The sequence below is a fragment of the Panthera uncia genome, assembly GCF_023721935.1.
Source record: "Panthera uncia isolate 11264 chromosome A3 unlocalized genomic scaffold, Puncia_PCG_1.0 HiC_scaffold_11, whole genome shotgun sequence".
NCBI classification, from domain to species: domain Eukaryota; kingdom Metazoa; phylum Chordata; class Mammalia; order Carnivora; family Felidae; genus Panthera; species Panthera uncia.
This window is the reverse complement of record NW_026057578.1, coordinates 23,078,431-23,100,477: the sequence shown is the minus strand read 5'-3', so window position 1 is coordinate 23,100,477 and position 22,047 is coordinate 23,078,431. Positions and strand designations below refer to the sequence as shown.

General features: G+C 50.5%; 2 protein-coding genes across 2 annotated transcripts in view; one reads left to right on the top strand and one right to left on the bottom strand.

Moving 5' to 3' along the window:
* Window positions 1-6,628, top strand: part of ERGIC3 (ERGIC and golgi 3) — a 14,291-nt gene extending 7,663 nt beyond the window's left edge. The window contains exons 8-13 of the mRNA XM_049650904.1: window positions 4,262-4,293; window positions 5,103-5,199; window positions 5,277-5,341; window positions 5,943-6,079; window positions 6,160-6,215; window positions 6,417-6,628. Coding sequence (XP_049506861.1) covers window positions 4,262-4,293; window positions 5,103-5,199; window positions 5,277-5,341; window positions 5,943-6,079; window positions 6,160-6,215; window positions 6,417-6,496 — 467 coding nt within the window. The 3' untranslated portion in view covers window positions 6,497-6,628. The remainder of the gene's footprint in view (window positions 1-4,261; window positions 4,294-5,102; window positions 5,200-5,276; window positions 5,342-5,942; window positions 6,080-6,159; window positions 6,216-6,416) is intronic.
* Window positions 6,629-8,313: 1,685 nt separating this feature from the next.
* The window catches only part of LOC125936672 (fer-1-like protein 4), a 33,720-nt gene continuing 19,986 nt past the window's right edge, over window positions 8,314-22,047 (bottom strand). Inside the window, exons 29-45 of the mRNA XM_049650909.1 lie at window positions 19,285-19,483; window positions 19,084-19,142; window positions 18,876-19,007; window positions 18,231-18,273; window positions 18,031-18,137; window positions 17,817-17,954; window positions 17,605-17,721; window positions 13,650-13,777; window positions 13,280-13,450; window positions 12,706-12,860; window positions 11,966-12,126; window positions 11,321-11,406; window positions 10,059-10,157; window positions 9,576-9,817; window positions 8,856-9,133; window positions 8,659-8,759; window positions 8,314-8,562 (exon numbers count right to left, since the gene is read on the bottom strand). Of these exons, the coding sequence (XP_049506866.1) occupies window positions 8,358-8,562; window positions 8,659-8,759; window positions 8,856-9,133; window positions 9,576-9,817; window positions 10,059-10,157; window positions 11,321-11,406; window positions 11,966-12,126; window positions 12,706-12,860; window positions 13,280-13,450; window positions 13,650-13,777; window positions 17,605-17,721; window positions 17,817-17,954; window positions 18,031-18,137; window positions 18,231-18,273; window positions 18,876-19,007; window positions 19,084-19,142; window positions 19,285-19,483 (2,421 nt within the window). The 3' untranslated portion in view covers window positions 8,314-8,357. The remainder of the gene's footprint in view (window positions 8,563-8,658; window positions 8,760-8,855; window positions 9,134-9,575; window positions 9,818-10,058; window positions 10,158-11,320; window positions 11,407-11,965; window positions 12,127-12,705; window positions 12,861-13,279; window positions 13,451-13,649; window positions 13,778-17,604; window positions 17,722-17,816; window positions 17,955-18,030; window positions 18,138-18,230; window positions 18,274-18,875; window positions 19,008-19,083; window positions 19,143-19,284; window positions 19,484-22,047) is intronic.

Genomic DNA, 22,047 nt, shown 5'->3' with positions numbered 1-22,047 from the left:
AAAAAAAAAAAAAAGATTGCAGCACAGAGCCCAGCTTGTGGTAGGCACTTGTTCAAAATGTAGACCCCAATATCGGATGACCCATGTGTGAGGCTTTGGGATCAGCAGACCTGGGTTGGAACACTGGTTCTGCCACTCCTGAGTTATATCAGATTTGGGAAATACTGAGCCCTACTCAGTTTTTCCTCCTGTAAAATGGGGCTGAAGATACTGATACCACCCTCACAGGGTTGTTCACAGGGATGAATAAATGGGATTTATTTTCATTCATTTATTCACCCGTACATTCACTAGATACTTAGTAGTCACCTACCGTGTGCCCCATTGTAGTGGGGGTGCTAACAATACAGCAACGAACAAAACAAAGTCCCTGTCCTCAGAACATTATATAGTAAAGAAACACCATGAACAAGTTGTAAAATATATGGACTATCAGATGCTATTAAGTACCATGAAGCAAAGAAAGGCAGGACAAAGATGACAGGCGAGGGGCTCTGGTGAGATGGTGCATGTGCGCTGCTGTGTATTGGGGGCAGAGAGACTCTAACGGGGTGGCATTTGAGTAAAGACCTGAAGAAAGTGAAGGAGCTGGCCATAAGGATGTCTGGGCGAAGGATTTGAAGCAGAGAGAAGAGCAAATGCAAATCTCTGAGGAGAGAGTGTGCTTGGCAAGTTCAAGGTGCAGTAAGAAAGCTGGGGGCTGGAGCAGGCTGGTGTGGTTAGTGATAAGGTGAACCAGGTAACAGGGCCATGGCGGGCAGGGCGTGGAAGGACACCACAGGGACAAGGGCTCTTACTCTCCATGAGATACAAGGCCATCCGAGGGATCTGAGGAGATGCTTCATGATGTGACTTGACTTTCAGAAGTAGGCGGCACTCTGCTGTGTGGATAATATGGGGAAGAGGGGCAGGACAGAACCAGAGAGGCCAATGGGAGGCCATTGCGATGGTCCATCCCAGCACAGGATGATGGGGGCCAGGCCAGGCTGGTAGTGGAGGGCCAAGCAGTAATTACTTACGTTTGAGGGTAATGCCAAGAGGAGTGGCTGATGGGTGTGAAGGGTGAGGGAAGGGGAGCAGTCAAGGATGAGTCTGAAGTTTTGTGCCTGAGTAGTGAGGATGAAGCTGCCATTTAGGGGGAGGGGAAGATTCAGAGGAACAAGTTTAGATGGCTGGACGAGTAAAGTGAAATTCAGCTTTGTACGTGTTCAGAGCAGTGGGATTTGGGCATCCTTTTAGACCACCCAGATGCAAGTCAGTCAGTTGGCTGTTCAATGTGGAGGTCAGGGGAGAGGTCTGGCACAGAGATACAGATATGGGAGTCCTCAGGCATGTAAAACCATGGAAGTGGGTGAGGGCCCCTTGGAGGTGAGGGTAGGTGGAGAGGAGTCAGAGGACTGAGCATGGCACCTCCACTATCAGAGTGTGGGCAGGGGGAGAAGGGGGGGAATGTGGAGAGGTGGGGTATACGGGGTGGGGGGGTGGGGGGTGGGAGCAGGGGAAGACACGGCAAGAAGACCAGTAAGAAACACTTGTGAGACGCCTGGGTGGCTTGGTCGGTTAATCGTCCGACTTCGGCTCAGGTCATGACCTCACGGTCCGTGAGTTCGAGCCCCGTGTCGGGCTCTGTGCTGACAACTCAGAGCCTGGAGCCTGCTTCAGATTCTGTGTCTCCCTCTCTCTCTGCTCCTCCCCTGTTCATGCTCTGTCTCTCTCTGTCTCAAAAATAAATAAACGTTAAAAAAATATTAAAAAAAAAAAAGAAACACTTGTGAGAGGAGAATGCCCTCCAGGAGGTGGTATCCTGAAAGCCTGGGGATGGAGGTGTTTCCAAAACCGTATCAGATGCTTCCGGACATCAAGTACAAGTTGCCCATTGGGTGTATGACATGGTGGTAGTCATTGTGACCTTGACAGTAGTTTTTGTGGAGTGATAGGGAGCACCCATTGCGTGGGCTCTGGAGAGAATGGGAGAGGAGTTGAGCCGGTGAGTAAGGACAGCTCTTTTGGAGAGTTTGCTGTAAAGGGAGGAGAGTGTGCTGATGCTGGAGGGAAATGTGGGCTCAACAGCGTGGTTTTGCCAGAGGTGCGACATGTGACGTAGGTTAACATGCTGTGGGAAACAGTCTGCTGAATAGTTAGCAGAAGTCATGCTCCATGGGTGGGAGGGACAGTTGTCAGAGTGAAGTCCTTGAGAAGGAAAAAGACAGAATCTAGTACCTCAGAAGTGTAGAATAAAGCCCAAATTCGGCAACAGGAGGAAAGGCAGACTACGTCTGGACAGGTAGGATGGCAGCCGGGTGATGGGGACACCATCGGGCAGTGTGACAGGGTTGTGAGGAGTGAGTTGTGGCCAGAGGCTAGAACCACTGAGAAGAGGCATGGAAGGGCTGACCTGCTGTTCTGGGTGGATCTGATAGTGATTAAAATAAGTAGGGATAGTTGGGATAGTTTGCCACGAGCTGCAAAGCTAGGAATTTTAGGGCAGCTCGAGGGTCAGTGATCTGGAAGTGGCATTAAGGAGCAAGGAGGGCCTCACTTCATGCCACAAAGGAGGATAAATGTGGGGAAGAAACTGTCGCCACTAAGAGGGCTACAGGGCGCCTTCGAGGGAGAGCCAGGCTGCGGTTGGAGCAAGAAGGTGAGTGGAATGTGTAGAGGTTGAAGATGTAGGGGTTTCGCTGATGAGTGATGGAGCCCCCTGGGAGGGATGGGAGTCGGGGTCATATTGGGGGATGTACAGAGCCACGGTGTGACAGGAGTCCAGGGGATGAGAGATGAGTTGGCGGTCCTGAGATGCCTCGTCACTACGGGAAGCAGGAGTAAAGGGCCTGCTGGAGATAGCCCTGCTGGTCTTGAAGGGGGGTGGGGGGGCGGGGGGGGGCTGAGTGTTGGGGAGGGGCAGGAGGTGGGTCTGGAGCCCCCTCTCTATTCTGGAGGGGGTTGGGGGAAAGGTGGTCTCACTGGGATGGTGGGAAGACCACCAGTGTCGAGCTGTTGGCACAGGGTCTGGAGGCATTCAGTAGGAGGCGGTCTGGCAGGCAGCAGCCTCTCTTCTCCACCTAGGCTGCCTTAGAGTCAGGGAACCCAGGGCAAAGGGTATTCCATATCCTGGGAGGATATTTAAAACACAAAGCTACAATTGCCTGAGGCCAGAGATCTGACCGAATTGAAGGTCAGGAAGCTAGTTTCTGACACCCTTGTTGCTTTGGGTGGGGGAGGGGGGAAGATTATAAAGTTCACTTAGTGCTTTTCCATCTTAGATCCTACCTGGTCCTCAGGACAGCCCTTTGTAAAGATCACTGAGGTCCAGCGAGGGCAAGTGACTTGCCCAAGGTCACACAGCTAGGAAAGTGGCTTATTGGGCTCTAGGTCTTTTGTTCTTCCTAGGCCACCATACTTCTGCCCCAAGACCCCTCGTATTTTTCCCTGGCTGGGGAGGAGTTACCCTGGAGACTAGTGCAGGAGGAGACTTGTTAGCTAGGTCCAGACCCTACTGCCAAGGCAGGAATATTCCAGTCTTCCTTTCTACCACGTTATTTTGCTCCATGGTTCTCATTGTGAAGCTCTCAATCTTTTTTCTCTTCCTCCCTTCTCTCTCCTTCCCTCCCCCATGCTGCAGTACATGCTGTGGAGAGTAAGTGGCCCTGCCCCCCCAGGAAGGCCAAGCCCCCACTTCTGGGGCAGCCTACCCTCCCAGGAAGGGGGGAGGTTTGGATGGGCCTGGAATAGGGGTCTTATTTTTCAGGTAGGGTTTCTTGAAGCAGGAGGGATCAGGGCCAGAGGGCAGGAAGTACTTGTTCTGGAATAGATGGTATGGACTACCCATGGCATTTCCTTTGGGGGCTGTAGGGGGGTAGGGGCAGGGGGGCAGGGAAAGTGCTTGGATGGCATTCTCTGGTCTCGCCTCACCTTGGGGTTCAGCAGTTGTCCATCAGCTCTATTTAGTGGGAGATAGAGTCAGTGGGGTTTGTTTCCTGAGGTGCAAGCAGGGACTTGGTGGGAATGAAAACCTGGTGTGATGCCTGTAAAGGGCTCCCTGTATATGTCAGGGAAGATATGGGGTCTGTTCTTAAGGCCCAGGAGGGTGTGTACTTGCACACAGGCTCCAGCAGAGCCAGGCTGAGGGGAATGAAGGGTCAAAGAGGAGCTGGGCAGTCGCACTCCAGAAGGAGGGGTGAGGAGGCCTGAGCAAGGATGCTGAGGGAGCCAGGAGGCCAGTCCTACTCCACCTGGTGACACCTTCTCCCTTCTCTCCTAGTCCATGACTTGCAGAGCTTTGGCCTGGACAATGTAAGTACCAGAGACCATGCAGGGCGGATGAGGGTGGGAGATGGATGCTGCCTTCATTTCTCCACAGGGATGTCCTGGGATGGGGGAGCAGATAAAAATACACCATATTCGGCCAGGGAATCAGTCTGAGGGTCAAGAACTGAGATCTGCGCAGGCTGGAGATAGGGGATGGGGTTGGACAGGAGCATCCTGGGCAGAGGGAGCCTCCAGCAAAGTCAGGAGGGAGCGGGGCACTTCTCAGCAACTGTAGGGGCTGGTGTGGCTGGAGAGGTTGGCGGGGACCAGACCACATAGGACTCAGGCAGAGCTGCAGTCTGGTCTTCCTCCTGAGAGCCTCCTGGAGGCTGTTGGCCCTTTAACCAGTGTCATGATGTAATCAAGTTTGCACGTTTTTAAAGATCCCTCTAATAGCTGAGGTTGATAAAGACCGAATCAGGACAGGAGTCGGAGCTGGGAAATCTGGGGCCCCTCCAGCCTAGGCTTCCCTGGCTCAAGACTTGCAGGCAAATCTGGCACCTGCCACAACGGGTCCATGCCCGGTCTTTATTTGCCGTATGTTTGGATGCAGCCAGAACCTCAGACTGTGGAGGTCCAGAGGCCATAGACTCTGTTCCCTGGTGGGGCATGGGGGTTCTGCCTGTCTTGATCAGATTCTCCCAGGCAGGACCCTGCCCTCCCTCCTGCCTCACCACACATCCATTCCCCAAGCCAAAGCATCCCTGTCTGCCATTGTACCACGGAACCTTTGATGGGGTGAGGCCTGTTGGGGCCTTGAGCGCTCGAGGCTCAGGTGCTGGTATTGCTTGCAGATCAACATGACCCACTACATCCGGCACCTGTCATTTGGGGAAGACTACCCAGGCATTGTGAACCCCCTAGACCGCACCAACGTCACCGCACCCCAAGGTACCAGCCTGGGAGGTAGCCCCCAGTTAGGAGAGCCCTACCCAGCACCCATGCCCAGTGCTCTCTTCTCCCTGCAGCCTCCATGATGTTCCAGTACTTTGTGAAGGTGGTACCTACAGTGTACATGAAGGTAGACGGGGAGGTAAGTCGGCAGGAGCTCAGGTATCAGGGTCCCTCTTGGTGAGAAGCAGAGGCTCAGAGAGGGTAGGTGATTTACTCTCACAGCAAGAGTGCAGGGCCCACACTGTCGGACTTCAAAGCGCTTGCACTTTCTACTTGTTCAAACTGCCTCCATCCATTCCATGGGTGCTCACTGTCCCCGGGGTCTCCCCTGGGTTGGGGGCTAACCCTTCCTGGGTCCCCTCCTCCCCTTTCTGCTGTCACCAGTGGAGCAACAGCTCGGCAGATAGGAAGTCCGGCCCGGCCTTGCCAGGAGCTCGTGATGCAGCCTTGGAGAGTTCCTTCCCATCCCTAAACCCCCACTGAGAGAATCCACCAGATGTAGTTGGGATTGGTGAACTGTAAAGAGCCAGTGACTGAGGGGCAACTGGGGTGGTGAGGCCAAGGGAGGGTGCCTAGGTGGTCCCCGGGCCTTGCAGTGTTCATAAGTGAGCTGGGGCCTTGTTTTCTCCTCTGCACAGTCAAGGCACTACGGACAAGGGGTGGGAGCAGGGGTAGGGCTGAGGGGGATTGGGAGCCAGGTTATAGAGTCGGCCCTGGCCCAGACTCCCTTCCTGTCCCAGGTGCTGAGGACAAATCAGTTCTCTGTGACCAGACACGAGAAGGTTGCCAATGGGCTGATGGGTGACCAGGGACTTCCCGGAGTCTTTGTGCTCTATGAGCTCTCGCCCATGATGGTGAAGCTGACGGAGAAGCACAGGTGAGGGTGGGGAAAGGGAGGGGCCTGGGCCTGCAGGGAGCAGGGGTACCTGCTGATCCCCTGCCCTGTCCCTCTACCAGGTCCTTCACCCACTTCCTGACTGGTGTGTGCGCTATCATTGGGGGCATGTTCACAGGTTAGAAGCTCGAGGGCGTGTTTGGGGTTGGGGCATGGCAGGGAATGTAAAGCCTGGGCTCCCTGCGAATTTTGGGTTGGGGGGAGGAGGAGCACCTCCATGGTGAAGGGGACTTGCTGGCCTAGCCAGTCAGGTGACACGGCTCTGGGGTTCAGCCAAGGGCCCAACTAGGCCCGTGTCAGCCCTTGTCTCTGTCCCCAGTGGCTGGACTCATCGATTCACTCATCTACCACTCGGCTCGAGCCATCCAGAAGAAAATTGATCTCGGGAAAACAACGTAGCTGTCTCCTTCCCCTCCGTTGTTCCCTTTCTCTTTGGCCTTGTGGTCATTTCCCAGCCTTCTCCCCACCCCTCCGACCCCCTCAGAGCGTCGGTCTCAGCACAGGTTGATAAATCTATTGATTGTGATAGTACTTGCTGGTCTTCATGTGCTTCTTGTGTGGCCAGGGCCTGGAAACAAACCCTTTGCACAGCCATGAACTGAAGGCAATCAGAACTGACGGATCGGGCCAGATGCCCTCTGGGAGCCCCATGTGGACATCCCCTGACTAATTGGGCTTTATTCACACAAAACTGATATCCACCCCAATGCCCCATCCTCAGTCCCTCCTCTGCTGTGGTCTTTGGGCCTTTTGGGTTCAGCTCCAGGGTTGAGATGGACCTTTCCAGTATGAGCTTCCTGGGGCCACCATGGCCCACAGGCTCATGAGTGTCTGACCCCCGTGGTGCTAGGGCCGTGGGTGCAGGCTGGGGCTTGCCACCTCTTCAGTGATGGCTAAAGCTAGGGCTTCTCCCTGCCACCCTGGGTTCAATCACCTGATCCCTCATCCTCACTGACCATGCTCTATGCCAAGCCCCTGCTGACTCCGAGCACTAAGAGGGGTCCAGGCACGTCCCGTACAGTCTTCTAGGAGGAGGCAGAACTGAAAAATGGAGGGAAGGTAGCAGTGGCCATTCTGGAGCAAGGCTGGCTTCAGACCCCCAGCTCTGGACCTCATCAGGGCTTCCCAGTATAGCCCTTAGTAAGTGTGGAGGACCAGGCCCAACACCACACCATGCTGCAGCCCAGGGAAGCAGGGACATTTGACAGCTGGTCAGTTCATCCGATTGTTTCTCAGGGAGTGTGCGGGTAAGACAGTAGTAGGGGTTCGAGTAGAAAGGACAGGAAGCCAACTAGGGTGATGATAGCAAAATCTCTAGAGGCAGACCTGAGATCCAGCTCTGATGTGATCACCCACGAGCTGTGTGACCTTGGACATGTCTCATTTATAAGTTGCAGATGATACTGCCGGCTGTAGTGAGCCTTGTTTTTTTTTTTTTTTAGGTCAGCCAGAAACCATTCCTGCTTGTTAATAGTATCCTGAATTTCCTCTAGGAACCTCCCTACTTTCTCAGCATATGTGTTTGGGAGAAGGTTTGACCTCCCAGGACTAGGAAAGCTTTCTTCTAGGTGTGAACATGGGGAGATACAAGGCTGGTGCTGCCATCCTGCAGCTCCCAGGGGGAACTCTATGTGCAAATGAGCTGGCCCCAGAGGACAGCAGAGCTGAGTCCAGAGGCAGAAAACCGGTCCTAGTGACATCATTTGAGCCCTGTGACAAGCTGCCAGCTAAACACTGGGAATTGCAGCTATGCAAGACACACACACACACACACACACACACACACACACACACACCGCCCCCCGCCAAGCCCTTTTTGTTTAATCCAGTAGGGTTGGGATTTCTGTTACTTGCAACCAAAAATGTTCTGGCTGATATGCCTACTCTCAGGGCTGAAGAATAAACAAGCTAATGAAGTATGTAAAGTGCTTAGCTGTCACTAAGTGACCCTGCCATTATCAGGAGCAGGAGCAACAGGTGGGCTACTCGGCATGACAGCTTGGCGGCCAGGGTCCTCGGCCTGAGCCCTGAGCTTCCTGCCAGGTCCCATTCTTCCTAGTGGCAGCCACCCATCCCCAGCACCTGTTACCCAAGGGCAGCTCTGTTTTCTGCCCCTTGTATCATCATGCACAGCCTATGTTCAGGTGTCAGAGTGGAGGCACAGTCAAGTTCATTCGAAGAAAGCAGTGAACTCAAACAGTCGTGTTGGTGAGAAGGACCCCCAGAGGTTATACGGTTGGTAGGGGAAGAGTGTGCAGGGTCAATTAGGGTCAGGGGGCTGGTGGAGGGGGCGGAAGATGACCTGGCTGATCTGGCCGGGCATGGTGTAGAAGACCAGGAGAAGGAAGATGGTGACCAATGCCAGCAGCAGCAGCAGCACCAGGATGCGCCAGTACCGGCGCCAGATGAAGAAGACAAAGGTCTTCAGCGGGTTCACAAACCAGTTGAAGGAGGTTTTAGGGCGGCTGTGGGGACAGAGGTGGTGTCAAAATGACGAGGAAGCTCCTGGGCCGCCCCCACCTACCTCGGGCTCTGGCCCAGCCTCCTGTGTCGCCCCTCACTTGGGCTTCTCCAAGGGCTCAGGCTCCTTCCGCCCCTTCCCCACTGGCCGCTTCTCTGCCTCCTCCACGGTCAGCAGCTCAAACTCTGCCTCCACCTTCCCCTAGAGAAAGGAGGGAACAGAGGCTGAGCTCTTAGGTGGTCTCAGACCCCACCTCATACCCCCACCCACCCGGGGCCCTGCCCCGGCCACACCCACCGTGAGGATGTAGACGCTGCCTCCAGGGTCTGTGAACGCTAGGTCTTCTGGCCGGCCCTTCCTCCTCTTCTTCTGCCTCTTGGCAGCTCGCACCTCCCGCTGCTCCCTATCCTCATCCTCTGGCTCCCGCAGCTTCACTACTGGCCACCAGCCCCGCAGGCGGCGGCAGCGAAACAGGTTGCACCTCGGCCCTGCCCCATCGCGGGCCAGGCGCACAGAGCAGAGCTCGGGGCCCCGGGCCCCCCGCACCATGTCTGGCAGCTGCAGCTCCAAGGATCCTGCGAGTGCAGAGATCTCTGGGTTAGGTAGGAGATCAAGGTCTGTCTGGGCCTGGGGTGGTGGGGAGCCACAGCAGGACTGTGCCTCAGGGCATCAGGAACTAAGACGTGGTGCGCCACAGCTGGGGGCCACACAAGCACAGCCACATGTCAGCAGGTTGTCAGACCCTGGTGAAACGACCAAGGATGGGACCAGACTGCCAAAGTGGGGCCATGGTTTCAGAGTCCAAAGTGACCTGAGTTCAGGTCATGTCAGAAGATTGAGTCAGGGACTTTGGGTGGGAACGGAGGTCAGTAATGAGGCCAGAAAGGTTAGTGACCTAGGGTCTGAAACCCAGGACTCAGGGTTGGGTTACAATAGGGAACCAAGGGCCAGGGGGCACTGGCAATGAGGACAGAAAGTAGGGCCAGGGTTTGAGGCAGGAGGGAGGCAAAGCCCTACCAAGGAAGTCGTTGGCAGAGATGCGGTCATAGTCCCAGACCTGCAGGACCAGCACGGCTGGCTGCCGGAACTCGGCCTCCTCCAGGGCGAAGGGTCCAGGCCGGCGCCTGACGCTCACCTCCCGTTCCGTGGGCAGGTAGTCGAAGCGGAACACAAAGCGCCAGTTAAAATTCCCCTCCCCAGTCAGAGAGTTGAAGTGAACGTCTGTCTCCTGCTTGTCATGCTCCAGTCCCTTCACCCAGCTGGAGCCAGGAGAGAGGTACAGGCAGAAGAGTAGGCTCCAGCACTGGGGCCAAACCCAGAACCCAGCTCGCCAACCCCCCCCCAACCCCTGACCACCAGAGGTGGGGGGGGCCCTCCACCAACTTCAGGTGCCAGAGAAGGCCCAGAAGACAGGGCTGTGGCTCAGCCTGAAGCCCATGCCCCTGACTGCAGTCTCACCTTGGTTCTCAGCCATTTGCCCAGCCTAGCCCACAGGCTCACCTTTTCACGTAGATGTCACTTGACATCTCTCCAGTGAGTGGGTTCACATCATCCAGAACCACATCCTCCGTGTTCCAGATGATGACTCTGAGCTCATAGCTGGGGGAAGTATCAGAAGAGAGTTTTCAGACTCTTGGGGTCTTGATAGGGGCTGCAGGAAGCACCTAGGCCATGGCTGTGACATTCATTGAGCACCTCCATGTGCCCAGCTGGGTGATCAGGATGTCTGTGGTACCTACATGGGCAGTCCCAGCTATCACTGACCACCCCCACCACAGCAGATGGCACCAGGAATGGTCTATTGACCAAAGCTGGGCCAAGTTTCCCCCATAAATTTTGAAATCAGGATGCTGAAAGGTTGAGTAACGTCAGATGCCACCACATTTGGAGTTGGAGCCACCACGAGCCAGGGTGATGTGCAAGCTGAAGTTTTAGGGCACAGGGGAGAGAAAGCCAGTTTGCAGTGACAAGTGAGAGGGAGAGCTACAGAGTGGGGATGAGAGCATGCAGCCCCTGAGTGGCAGAAGGAGGGGCGGCAGCTTTCCTGATTCTACCCCAGATAGCCATGGATTTTTCTGGGTATCTGTTGTTTTCTCTTACCCAGCATCAGTTTCCTCTCATTTGCTGACGGCACCATGATTTTGTGTTGGTGAGCACCCACTACCCTCACCCCTATGCTGTCAATCTGTGATTCTGGTGGGGAAGACTCACCTCTACCTGGCTCCAGAGGTGGGTACATCACCTAGGACATCACCCAGGGTTAGCCAATGAGCGGATTACAGCCCCCTACCCACAAGGGTTGGTTAAGAGACCAGGATTTGACGCATGCTGATCCAATGAGAGTCAGCCCTGAGACTTCTGCTTTTACTGGCAAACAGGTGTTTGTTTTTCTGCTCAAGTAGTCTAGTTGATGAGATATAAGCCTTGTACCATTAGCAGCCATCTTGCCCCCAGACTGCAGAAGCCTCCCTGAGAGTGACGCCAAGGGAAGCAGAGCCCAGAGGTGGAAAGTGTAGATTGCTGACAATATCTGAAGTACATAGAGCCTACGCAGAACTCCACTCAGACCAGCTCCAGTTGGAAGGGGGCAGACACCCAACTCACAATGGCTTAAGAAAAGAAAGGGAACTTAATAGCTCACCTAGTTGAAAAGGCTGGCTCAGCAGCCTCTGGCTGCTTCACTGGAGGCCCAGGTTTTCAGAGAGCCCTGGTACTGGCAGTCCAAATGTGCCTGCCCCAGGGGAGGCAGGGCCAGAACTCACCTGATGGGCTGCCGAGGCTTGATGTCAACTGGGGGTGGGGCAGGCACATCGCGGGGGAAGATGTCAATCCACATGTGAAGGGATCCCTGGGAACACAGGACCAGGCTGAAGGGGTTTGCTGAGGTCCCCACCTCCTGTGATAGCCTTGTGGCCAGAGGCTGTGCCTTGCCCCAGGTGGAGAGGAGCTGGAGTCAAGAGGGCACAGTCAGGTAGATCCTGGAGGATGAGGTCGAAGGTGGGGTCTGAAGTGGGGGTTCCAGGTCTAAGGTTAGGTTAAGGATAAGGCCCTGGGAGTGGAAGGTTGGGATCAAAAGTAAGATCTGGTGTTCCCAAAGTCCAGAGCCTAGGGACCTGGGGTTGAGGTCAGATCGAGAGGGCCAGGTCTGACCCCTTGGTGGCCAGGGGTGGGGATCCTGCAGGACCAAAGTCAAGGTGGAGGTATGGAGTCCAGGGTGGGGGTCTAAGACTGGAGTGGGGATGCTGGGAACCAGGATCAGGAGCCAGAATCAGAAGTGGGAGTGCAGTGCCCAGTTAAAGGTGTTGGGGAAGGTGCATCCTGAGGGCCCAGGGTCCAGGAGCAGGTGGGAGTCCTGGGATTCTGGGAACCCCGGGGGTTCTGGGGTTGGGTGCTGAGCCCTCCCTCACCTGCAGCAGCCCTGGGCTGCGGGGATGGTAGAGGGGCCGAGTTTCTACGTGCTCGGGCACCAGCTGGATCCCAAGCTCCGGCATCTCTTGCCAGCGCTGCAGCACCAGCAATGCCTGTACCTCCTCGGGGACCTCGCTTGCCACTTTGGGGCCCCCCCTACCTGCGAGAAGAGGTGTATGAGCTTGGGTCCCTCACAGGTCCCGAATCTCCCACTTTCCACTCCCACCCCTCAACAGAAGTGCAAAGCTGAGGCAGCTGCTTTGTTGGACAAAGCCCATGGTCCGGGAGGTCAAGTCCACAAGGCACAGAAAGTGGGGAGATGCTTCTCTAACAACTTTTGCCTGTAAAAATCCAGAAGTGGAAGGACAGTGGGATTGGAGGGGCTATGACTTTGCACAGACTCTGTTTAGAGAAAGACCACCAGCCACTTATGAGGTGTGAGCTCAATTCTGCAACTACATTTTGTCATGTGGGACCCCTATGTGGGCCACCCTATGTTCTGGAAACTTGATTAGCTATGACTCTGAGGGGTCCACTTTGACTCTTTGGGGATCATGCTCACCAACAAAGACCATTTTCTCCCCACCATCCAAGAATCTCATCCTTAGCCAAACTCACCACCTCTGCTTGCAGAAGGAGGCAAGTTCTTTTGGGGGACACACTAGAGTGGGCACCAGGGGGCCCCTGTACCTTAACAATCTTGCTCCCTATGGAGTGTTCGTCAGAGAGGGGCTGGTACCTGGGGGCAGGGTCTCAGGCGATGTCAGAAAGACTTTGCTGCCCACCTTGACAGCCCCGGCTCGGTATTCAGGGCCAGGGAGGCCACAGCGTTGGCACAGCCCCGCCAGGATCTGGGAAGGCTGGAGCGCATCACGCCAGGCATTGTACCCGTCCCTGCGGGCAGAAAGGGAAAATGCTTCAGTTGGAGTCAGCATATGGACACAGGTGGGCACAGGGGCAGGGATGGGGACCCTTGAAGACATAGGATCCAGGTTCATAACTCCAGTACAAGACAGATTAGACCTTGCTTATGGTAACCAAGAAAATCAAAGATGTATTGCCCATGCTCCAATGGAGGAGATAACTGATATTATCTCCATTTTGCAGATGAGGAAACTGAGGCTCAGAGAGATCAAATGACTTATTATAGGATACCAAATCCCAAGCCCAGGTATTGACCACTATGCTATAAGGTCCTGGTCATAGGGAGGTCCCTTCTATGAAATCAAAGGATCTGGGGACATCAACAAGAATGTGACCTTAAATGTCTTTGGTCAGACTCAGAATGGCTCCTGAGGGTCTGTGGGACTCACGTGTCATACTGGGAGGCCAGCCCACAGTTCGCCCTGTGATGGCTATAGAATCGGTTTTCCAGATCAATGTGGGTCTCCCCAATGAGGTCATCAGAACCCACAAGGTCGTGATCAAACACGGCCACAGTCAGCTCTGGCTCGGCAGGAAGAGAGATGCTGAGCTCCAGCACCCTGGCCAGGAGAGAGAATGGCTGAGGACACCTCCATCCCCTAGGAGATGGTCTTGTTGGGGGACAGGGGTTCCAGGGGGCTCAGCAGCCTTTGTCCATTCCCTCACCATCACCATGCCAGCTGCCTGAATGGGATGCCTTGGGCCACAGGGTCAGATGGTAAAGGTGCTCCCACTCCCAAGCCCAGGGCCCAGCCTCACTCTCCAAAGATGGGGTTCAGCTGCTTGGGGATGTAGCGCTCCTTGGTGTCCTGCCGCTCCCGGCCAGCACTCACCACCACGTAAGGGTCTGCCTTGCCATTGGGGTCCGCAGGAGCCAGGTTGGTAGCCTAGGGGGACAATGTGGGTGGGGCTGAGAGAAGTATCACTGTCATAACCCAAGGTTACCCTTGCTGGACCAAATCTCAGGTTATGTGTAAGCAAGAAGTTACCGAGGAGGTATCTCGCACCACGAGGAATCAACTGAAAGGTTGCACAAGATGACTTTTTTCTTCTTTTAAGTTAATTATGAAATATTTAAGACATGCAAATAGGTATAATGAAAAATATAATGAGGGGAGCCTGGGTGGCTCAGTCGGTTAAGCATCAGACTTAGGCTCAGGTCATGATCTTGCAGTCTGTGGGTTCAGGACCTGCACCAGGCTCTGTGCTGACAGCTCGGAGCCTGGAGCTTGTTTGAGATTCTGTGTCTCCCTCTCTCTGCCCTTGTCCCACTCATGCTCTGTCTCACTCTGTCTCTCAAAAATAAATGTTAAAAAAATTTTTTTAATATAAAATGAAACAAAATATGTGGAAAGATGTATAGGATTTTGATGTTCAAATCATAACTTTCTATGTTCACTTTTATTTTTTACAATGATAAAGATATTTTAACTAATATAAAAAGAATAATACAATGAACATGTGTATGCCCAGCTTAATAAATAAAACACTACCAACAAATGGAAACTCCCTGAATCCCCTTACCTGATTTAATTTCCTTTTCATCACTGAAGTTGCCAGAACCCTTTACTTGAGGTTTAAGACTCACACAAAAAAAGTAAAAATACTTTTACTACATATGCATGCATCCTGAAGCAATATATAGCACCATTTTGCATGTTTTTTAACTATATGTATTAAACTTTTCTGTTTTGGTAACTACATAATGTAGTAAATATATAACCTATGCATAAATTATTGAAGTATAATTTATATACACGAATATATTTTTAGTGTTTTTTTACCCTCCTGTCTACAGTGAATGAGCATTCCGGTTGCTCCACATCTTTATAAACACTTGGTATTGTCAATCTTTTTTATTTTAGCCATTCTAGCATAGGCAAAACTGTAGCTCATCGTGGTTGTAATTTGCATTTCCCTGATAACTAGGCGTGTTGAGCATCTTTGGATGTGGTTATTCACCTTGTGTATTTTCTTTGGTGAGGTGTCTGTTCATATCTTTTGCTCCACCACTGAGTTTTTAATTTTAAATATTAGACTTTTGGGGCGCCTAGGTGGCTCAGTCGGTTGGGCGTCCGACTTCAGCTCAGGTCATGATCTCACGGTTCATGAGTTCGAGCCCCGCATCCAGCTCTGTGCTGACAGTTCAGAGCCTGGAGCCTGCTTCAGATTCTGACTCCTTCTTTCTCTGCCCCTCCCCTACTCATTCTTTTTTTTCTCTCTCTCTCTCTCTTTCAAAAATAGATAAAAATTAAAAGAAAAATGTGTCTGGTTTTTTTTAATTAAGAAAAAATTTTTAAGTGTTTATGTTTTGAGGGAGAGAGAGACAGAGCACAAGTGGGGGAGGGGCAGAGAGAGGGAGACACAGAATCTGTGTCCGAAGCAGGCTCCAGACTCTGAGCTGTCAGCACAGAGCCCGATGCGGGGCTTGAACTCATGAACAGATAGATCATGACCTGAGCTGAAGTTGGATGACCAACTGACTGAACCATCCTGGCGCCCCTCCCCCCCCAAATTTTTTAAATTATACTTTTAATTTCTAAAAATTCTTGGGGCGCCTGGGTGGCTCAGGTGGTTAAGCAACCAACTTGGGCTCAGGTCATGATCTCATGGTTTGTGGGTTCGAGCTCCCACATCAGGCTCTATGCTGACAGTTCAGAGCCTGGAGCCTGCTTCGGATTCTGTGTCTCCCTCTCTCTCTGCCCCTCCCCTGCTCATGCTCGCTCTCTCTCAAAAATAAATATTAAAAAATCTAATTTCTAAAAGTTCTATCTACTCCTTCAATTGGCTGTTTATTTTTAATTTAATCTCTTGTTCCTTATGTATTTTAATATATTCTTTATTTCTTTAAACATTCTCTATATAGTTATTTATATTTTCTATCTGGTCATTCCAATATCACTGACCCCGGGAGTCTGAATCTGTTGTTATTTTTGCTATTCTTATTCATTGTGGCTTGTTTCTTTGTATATTGGCACTTTTTACCATGACTCATGTTTGGTTTAACTCATCCTGAGGGCCCAAATTGCATGTGCTCTCTGCCAGAGATGGCTTGTTTTTGCTTCTAACAGTTTCCTGGGCAAACTACCAACCTGCAGCCACTTTATTATTTTTTTTTAATGTTTATTTATTTTGAGAGAGAGAGAGAGCACACGTGCGCACACAAGTGGGGGAGGGGCAGAGAGAAAGAGAATAAATCCCAAGCAGGCTCCATGCTCAGTGCAGAGCACATGAAGTGCTCGATCTCACAACTGAAGGATCATGACCTGAGCCAAAATCAAGAGTCGGACGCCCAACCGACTGAGTCACCCAGGTGCCCCTAATTTTATTATTTTCAAAACTTCCAGTCACTCTTGAAAGCCTCTTGTTCTCCATTTGGGAAATATATTAGATGGTTGTTTTACATTTTAATATTTGAAAATTCTAACATCCAAAACCCTTAAAAGTTTCATTCTCCTTTGTGTTGTTTTTTTCTAGCATTTTTTTCTCATAGTGTTTTTTTATTTTTGGTTTTTTTTTTTCTTTTTAAATTTGGGATTGTGAGCCCAAACTTAGCTGTCTAAATCTATGAAACCAGGGGAAACTTGGGACCATTTTAAGCCAATTTCTCAGCTTTGAGTTTTCTGGAGTGAGCAGATAATATAAATTCAAGTCTTAAATCAATGTGAGAGCAAAACTCTAATTATAAATTCTCAGGGAAGACATTGTTTTCTACTTCCCCCAGTTGGAGAAGAGGCTGAAACAGACCATTTACTTAACAAGCTCCTTTTCCAGTGAGTAGAATTCCTCTCGCCCACCTTTCACTAAGAGCAGAGCCCTCACTGGATGCTGCTTCATGCGAGGGTCTTGGCTGTGGCTCCCATCTTAGACAGGCTATTAGAACCTAAGCCTCTGGGTCCAGGTATAGACAAACCTCTCAAGACAACCTGTGTTTCAGGGCTTCCACGTGGGATTCCTTCTGCCTCTTCATCTTAGATCCACTGGGGATTCCCTTTCTTATGAGCTTAGCATTCATTTAAGATTGTTTATCTAGCATTTCTAGATGAATTACATCAGGAAGTTATTTCCAACCATCTAGTCTGTGATACTGCGAGAAGCAGAAGATCAAGATGACTCCTACTATCGAATTATGCACTAGGATGTGCCACAGAACATTTATTTAAATTATGTCTTAGTCATAATCCTTATATTTAAACCAGATAGAAACACAGAATCTATTTCGGTGCTGAGATCGAAGTAGGCAGAGAAACCCACTCATTCCTCTCATTCCCTGAGATGCCTTTTGGGAAACTTCAGGACCCTGCTGAGTGCTGTGTGAAATCCACAGCAAGGCAAGAACCTGTGTGAAGGTTTGTTTTTTATTTTGTTTTGTTTTTTTACCCCTCTCCCCTGTGTGAAGGTATTTGATGACAAGCCGTTGTGAAACTTGAGGTTAAGAGCTCTGCTCTCCCTGGAGTTATATTCCACGTTCTATAAACTAAGGGTTTAGAACTATGAATAAGGAGTCCGAAGACTTAAGCTCTAAAGTCTGGTTCTACCATGTGTGAGCTTTGTAACCCTGGGGAATCTTTTAACTTGTGCCTAAGATTTCCCACCTGAAAAATGAAGAAGGTGGACTCTAATCCCTGAGATTCCTTCCAAATCCTCAGTCTGTAGCTTTCATGTACATTACCTTCACTGGAATTGGAGGCATGCTGGGGCGACGGATGCTCACCTTTACCACATATACTCTGACCAGGAGCTTAATGGGCCGGTTCTGCGGGACCCCTCGGGAGATCTGGGGCTCAGAGAACGACACTGCCTCTGATTCAGGGTAAATAAGGAACGAGCCCTGGTTGGGGGAAGACAGAAAAGTCTCTGGGAAGAGAGTCTTCCTCCTGCCTCCCCACCTGTACTCCTTGGCCACCCTTCCTTCCCCAAACATACCTTGAACTTGCCCACAAGGTGTCCAGACCTTTCTTCCTCTGCATCTCCATCCTGGCCCCCTTGCCCTCGGTACAGGGGAAATACATTCAGCCAGTCTTCAAAGTTGTTAAACTCTTCTTCCAGGGTGCTGTTGTAGATCTGAAAGGCAAGGGCCTCAGTGATAGACCAATGTCCGGAATCCTAGCAGAATCCCCTTTCTCTGACCCCCACTCACCTTCAGGGTGGCTATTGCTTTCTTCTGGGACACAGAGCCTTTAACTTCAGCCTCACCCTGACCCTGGTCTTGGACCTCCCCATCCACAGAAATGAGGTTGACCCCATCTGGGAACAGCAGAAATGCCACAATTTGAAATACTGGTGTCACGGGAGGGAGAGAGACACACAGAGTAGGAACAAGAAAGCCAAATCTCCTACCTGACTCCCCAGGATCATCCATCTCATCCTCATCAAAGTTGGTCTGAAATCAAAGGGCAAGTCAGAGATTCCTCCCTACCTTCACCTCCTTAATCTACCCCTTTCCCAGGATAGGGAGTTAGGAAACCTTAGTCCCAGTTCAGCCATGTGAACCACTTGCATTTGGCTAGCAGTTTGGCTAGTCCTGCACTGCCCAAGACAGTAACCCCAGCTCCGTGTGTCTAGTGAGCACTTGAAATTGAAAATTGAGATGTGCCGTAAGTGTAAAATACCAAATTTTAAAGACTTAGTATAAAATAAGAATGTCAAATGTTCCATTGTATTTTATAAAGGTTACTTGTTGGAATATTTTAGATATATTAGGTTAAATAAAATATATTATTAAAGTCCATTTCACCTCTTTCCTTTTACTTTTTTTTTTTAATTTGTCCACTTTAAAAGTTAGAACTACATATGTGGTTCACATGATATTTCTGACAGCACAGCTATCAGTAATTCTCAGCTTCCAGAACTGTTATGAAGGTGAGAAAAGACATGCAATGAAGAGCTCTGAAAAGCTGTGGAGCTCCACATCTGATGAGATCCTTCTTGCCATTTATACCCCTGGGCCTCCAGCTGCAGTCTGGGACCTGCCTCTGCACCCACCTGCCCATGGAGCTCCTGCAGCGAGGCATAGTACTTGGACCACCAGTCAAGCTCTTCAGGATCTGGGATGTCTTCCTCCAGCTCGGGGCCTTGGTTCAGGAGGCTTCCCAAAGGGAGCTTCTTCAGAGGAGCCTGAGGAAGAGAGAACTGAGCACCCCTAACCCAGCATCACCCAGTCCCTTCTCCACCCATCTCCATACCCCATCACCTTGAGAAGCCGTCTGGGCATCCCCACTTCAGCCAAGAAGGGATCCAGAGACCTCTGTCCTGGGAGAGAGGAAATGACACCAGGAGGAGGTCAGGTGAAATCAGACTCCATGCCCCATGGGAGGGTCCCCCGGAGCCATCTCAACCGGGGAACTGAGGGGCTTCTGTCTGGTGGCCCTTAAGGGGAAGGAGGGCCCCTTACCTTTTGGTCCCTTAGGCACTAGGTCCGCTGTCTTTTCCTCTTCTCCTTCCTCCTTGGGGGGATCCTCATGAGCCCGGAGTATGAATCGCAGCATGTGGGAGACAACATGGGAACCCACAAGCACGGTGCGGCCAAAGGCCCGGCGCTCGATCACCAGGATGCTGAGTGGGGGCTGTAGGTAAGGCTGCTCAGGCAGGTCCTAGGGGTGGGGAGAGAGAAACTGGGTCTCTGAAGACCTGGGGAGGAGGGAGAGGCAGCAGCACAGGCAGACAGAAGAGTGGAGCTAAAGCTGCTTTCCCAGCTCAGCTCTGCCACAGCCTCATTGTGTCATGTCTGGTAAGTCACCGAGCCTGTTTCCCTGGCCAAAAAGGGATACGATCCTGCACTCAAAAGACTGTTGTAAATATCAAAAGACATAATAGATACAAAACTACTTTGGAGCCAACAAAGTGCTATCAGAAACATGTGGTGGTGGTGGTTGTTATTATATAAAGGATCAATGCTCAGTTTGCTAATGTGGATTTAAAGCCTTAACAATATGTATGCCCTTTAATATGGGAATTCTATATCTATCAATGGATCCTAAGGGGGAGGGAAAAATTAAAATACTGTATTGTTGGGTTTATTTTATACGTATGTGACAATTATCACACAAAGGAGGGAAGAAGGAATGGCCCTATAGTAGAGAAAAATTTTACTGTAATTGAATTAGTATTAATCTGAAGTAGATTGTGAAAAATCAGCACACATACTGCGATCCCTAGAGCAACTACTAAGCAAAGATCAACAAAGGAATTAAAGTAGTACGCTAATAAATATCTAATACAAAAGAAAGCGGTAAAGGGGGAACAAAAAATATATGAGACATATAGAAAACAAATACCAGGGGGGCCTAGGTGGCTCAGTCAGTTGAAAGTCTGATTCTTGGTTTAGGCTCAGGTCATGATCTCACAGTTTGTGGGATCAAGCCCCACTGTCAGGCTCTGCGCTGGCTGGCATGGAGTCTACTTGGGATTCTCTCTCTCCCTCTCTCTCTCTGCCCCTCCCCTGCTTGTGGAGTTATTTTTAGAGAGTGTATCGTAAGCCCCGGGAAAGTAAACGGGGTAATTGCTGAAATGTCAGCAATGTTCTGGTCTCAAGGCTGTCGAATGCGATAGCACTACAAGATCCAGAGCCCCACGATCTCCCAGGAGCCAGTTAGGAAACAGACCCACTGCAATTGCCTAGCAGTCCTTGAAACTGCACATCTTCCCTGCATGCTTTCACGTAAACACCAGATGTGTCTTTGGTCTATGTGTGGAGGCTCTTTGTGTTTTCCTCCCATGCTTTGACATTCTTTGATGTTTATATCTGGCGAACATGAAATAAAGACCAAGTGCAGTTTGCTGCTGTTTCACTGGCAGAGGCAGCCCTGCATATCTGCTCTAAGAGTCTGAGAACTTTTTCTTCAGTGTGTGGCTACACCTGCAAGTGCTCTGTATCTCTCTCTCTCTCTCTCTCTCTCTCAATATAAATAAACATTAAAAAAAAGAAAAAAGAAAAAGAAAACAAATAGCAAAATGGCAGATGTAAATCCCAACCATGTCAATAATTACATCAAATGTGACTTTGATTTGTAAAACAAAGACAAAAGAAATGCAGAAAAAAATTAAATTTCTTTTGCCTTGGCAAAGTGCTTAAGACAGGCAGGGTGACCTTTCTTCAGGAACTCAACTGCCTCTATTGCTAGAGGCAAAGGCAACCTTAGCTTGACATTAGCCTTACCTGTAAAAATCCCTTTGGAAACTTCCTTTATTCTACCCCACCCCCCAAAGATATATGTTAGCAGTCATCCTCCAAGCAAATGGCCCACTGATATCATCTGAGGGGTCTCATGACCAAGGTTTAACCAGACAGTAGTAAATGACAGCAGCTAGCCCCTCAAGGTCCTGGAAACTTGGCTTCCAAATTCCTCAGAGATTTACACTATTCCTAACCCTCTTCCAACCTGAAGGTATATAATCAGTCACTCCTCACAACCCCAGTGCAGCTCTTTCTGCCCACAATTCCTGTCCCTGTGCTTTAATAAAACCACCTGTTTTGCACCAAAGATGTCTCAAGAATTCTTTCTTGACCATTAGCTCCAGGACCCCAACACTTCACATTAACTTTATTAAACACTGTAAGCAAAAGGCAGAGATTGTCAATGGATTTTTTTTTTTAATATGCAACTACGTGCTAAAAGATACTCTTTAAAAAAACACATATGGGTTGAAAGGAAAAGGATGGGGAAAGATACATCATGCATCCAGTAATCATAGAGAGCTGGAATGGCTTTACTATCAGACAAAATGAACTTTAAGACACAAAATTTTACTAGAGGCAAAGACAGACATTTTATGATGATAAACAGATCAACTCATAGGAAGCTATAGCAATTGTAAACATATATGCACCTAACAACAGAACCTCAAAATACAAGTAGACTGTGACAAAATTGAAGGGAAAAAAAACGATTCAACAATAATAGCTGGAGACTTCAATATCATATTCTCAATAACGGATGGAACAACTAGTTAGAAAATCACCAAGAAGGCTTTTTTTTCATTGTTTATTTATTTATTTTGAGAGAGAGAGAGAGTGAGAGAGGGAGAGGGAATGAAGCCCAAGCAGGTCCCATGCTGTCAGCATGGAGTCCGACTCGCTCAGTCTCACTAACCATGAGATCATGACCTTGAGTCAAAATCAAGATCCAATGCTCAACTGACTGAGCCACTCAGGCAC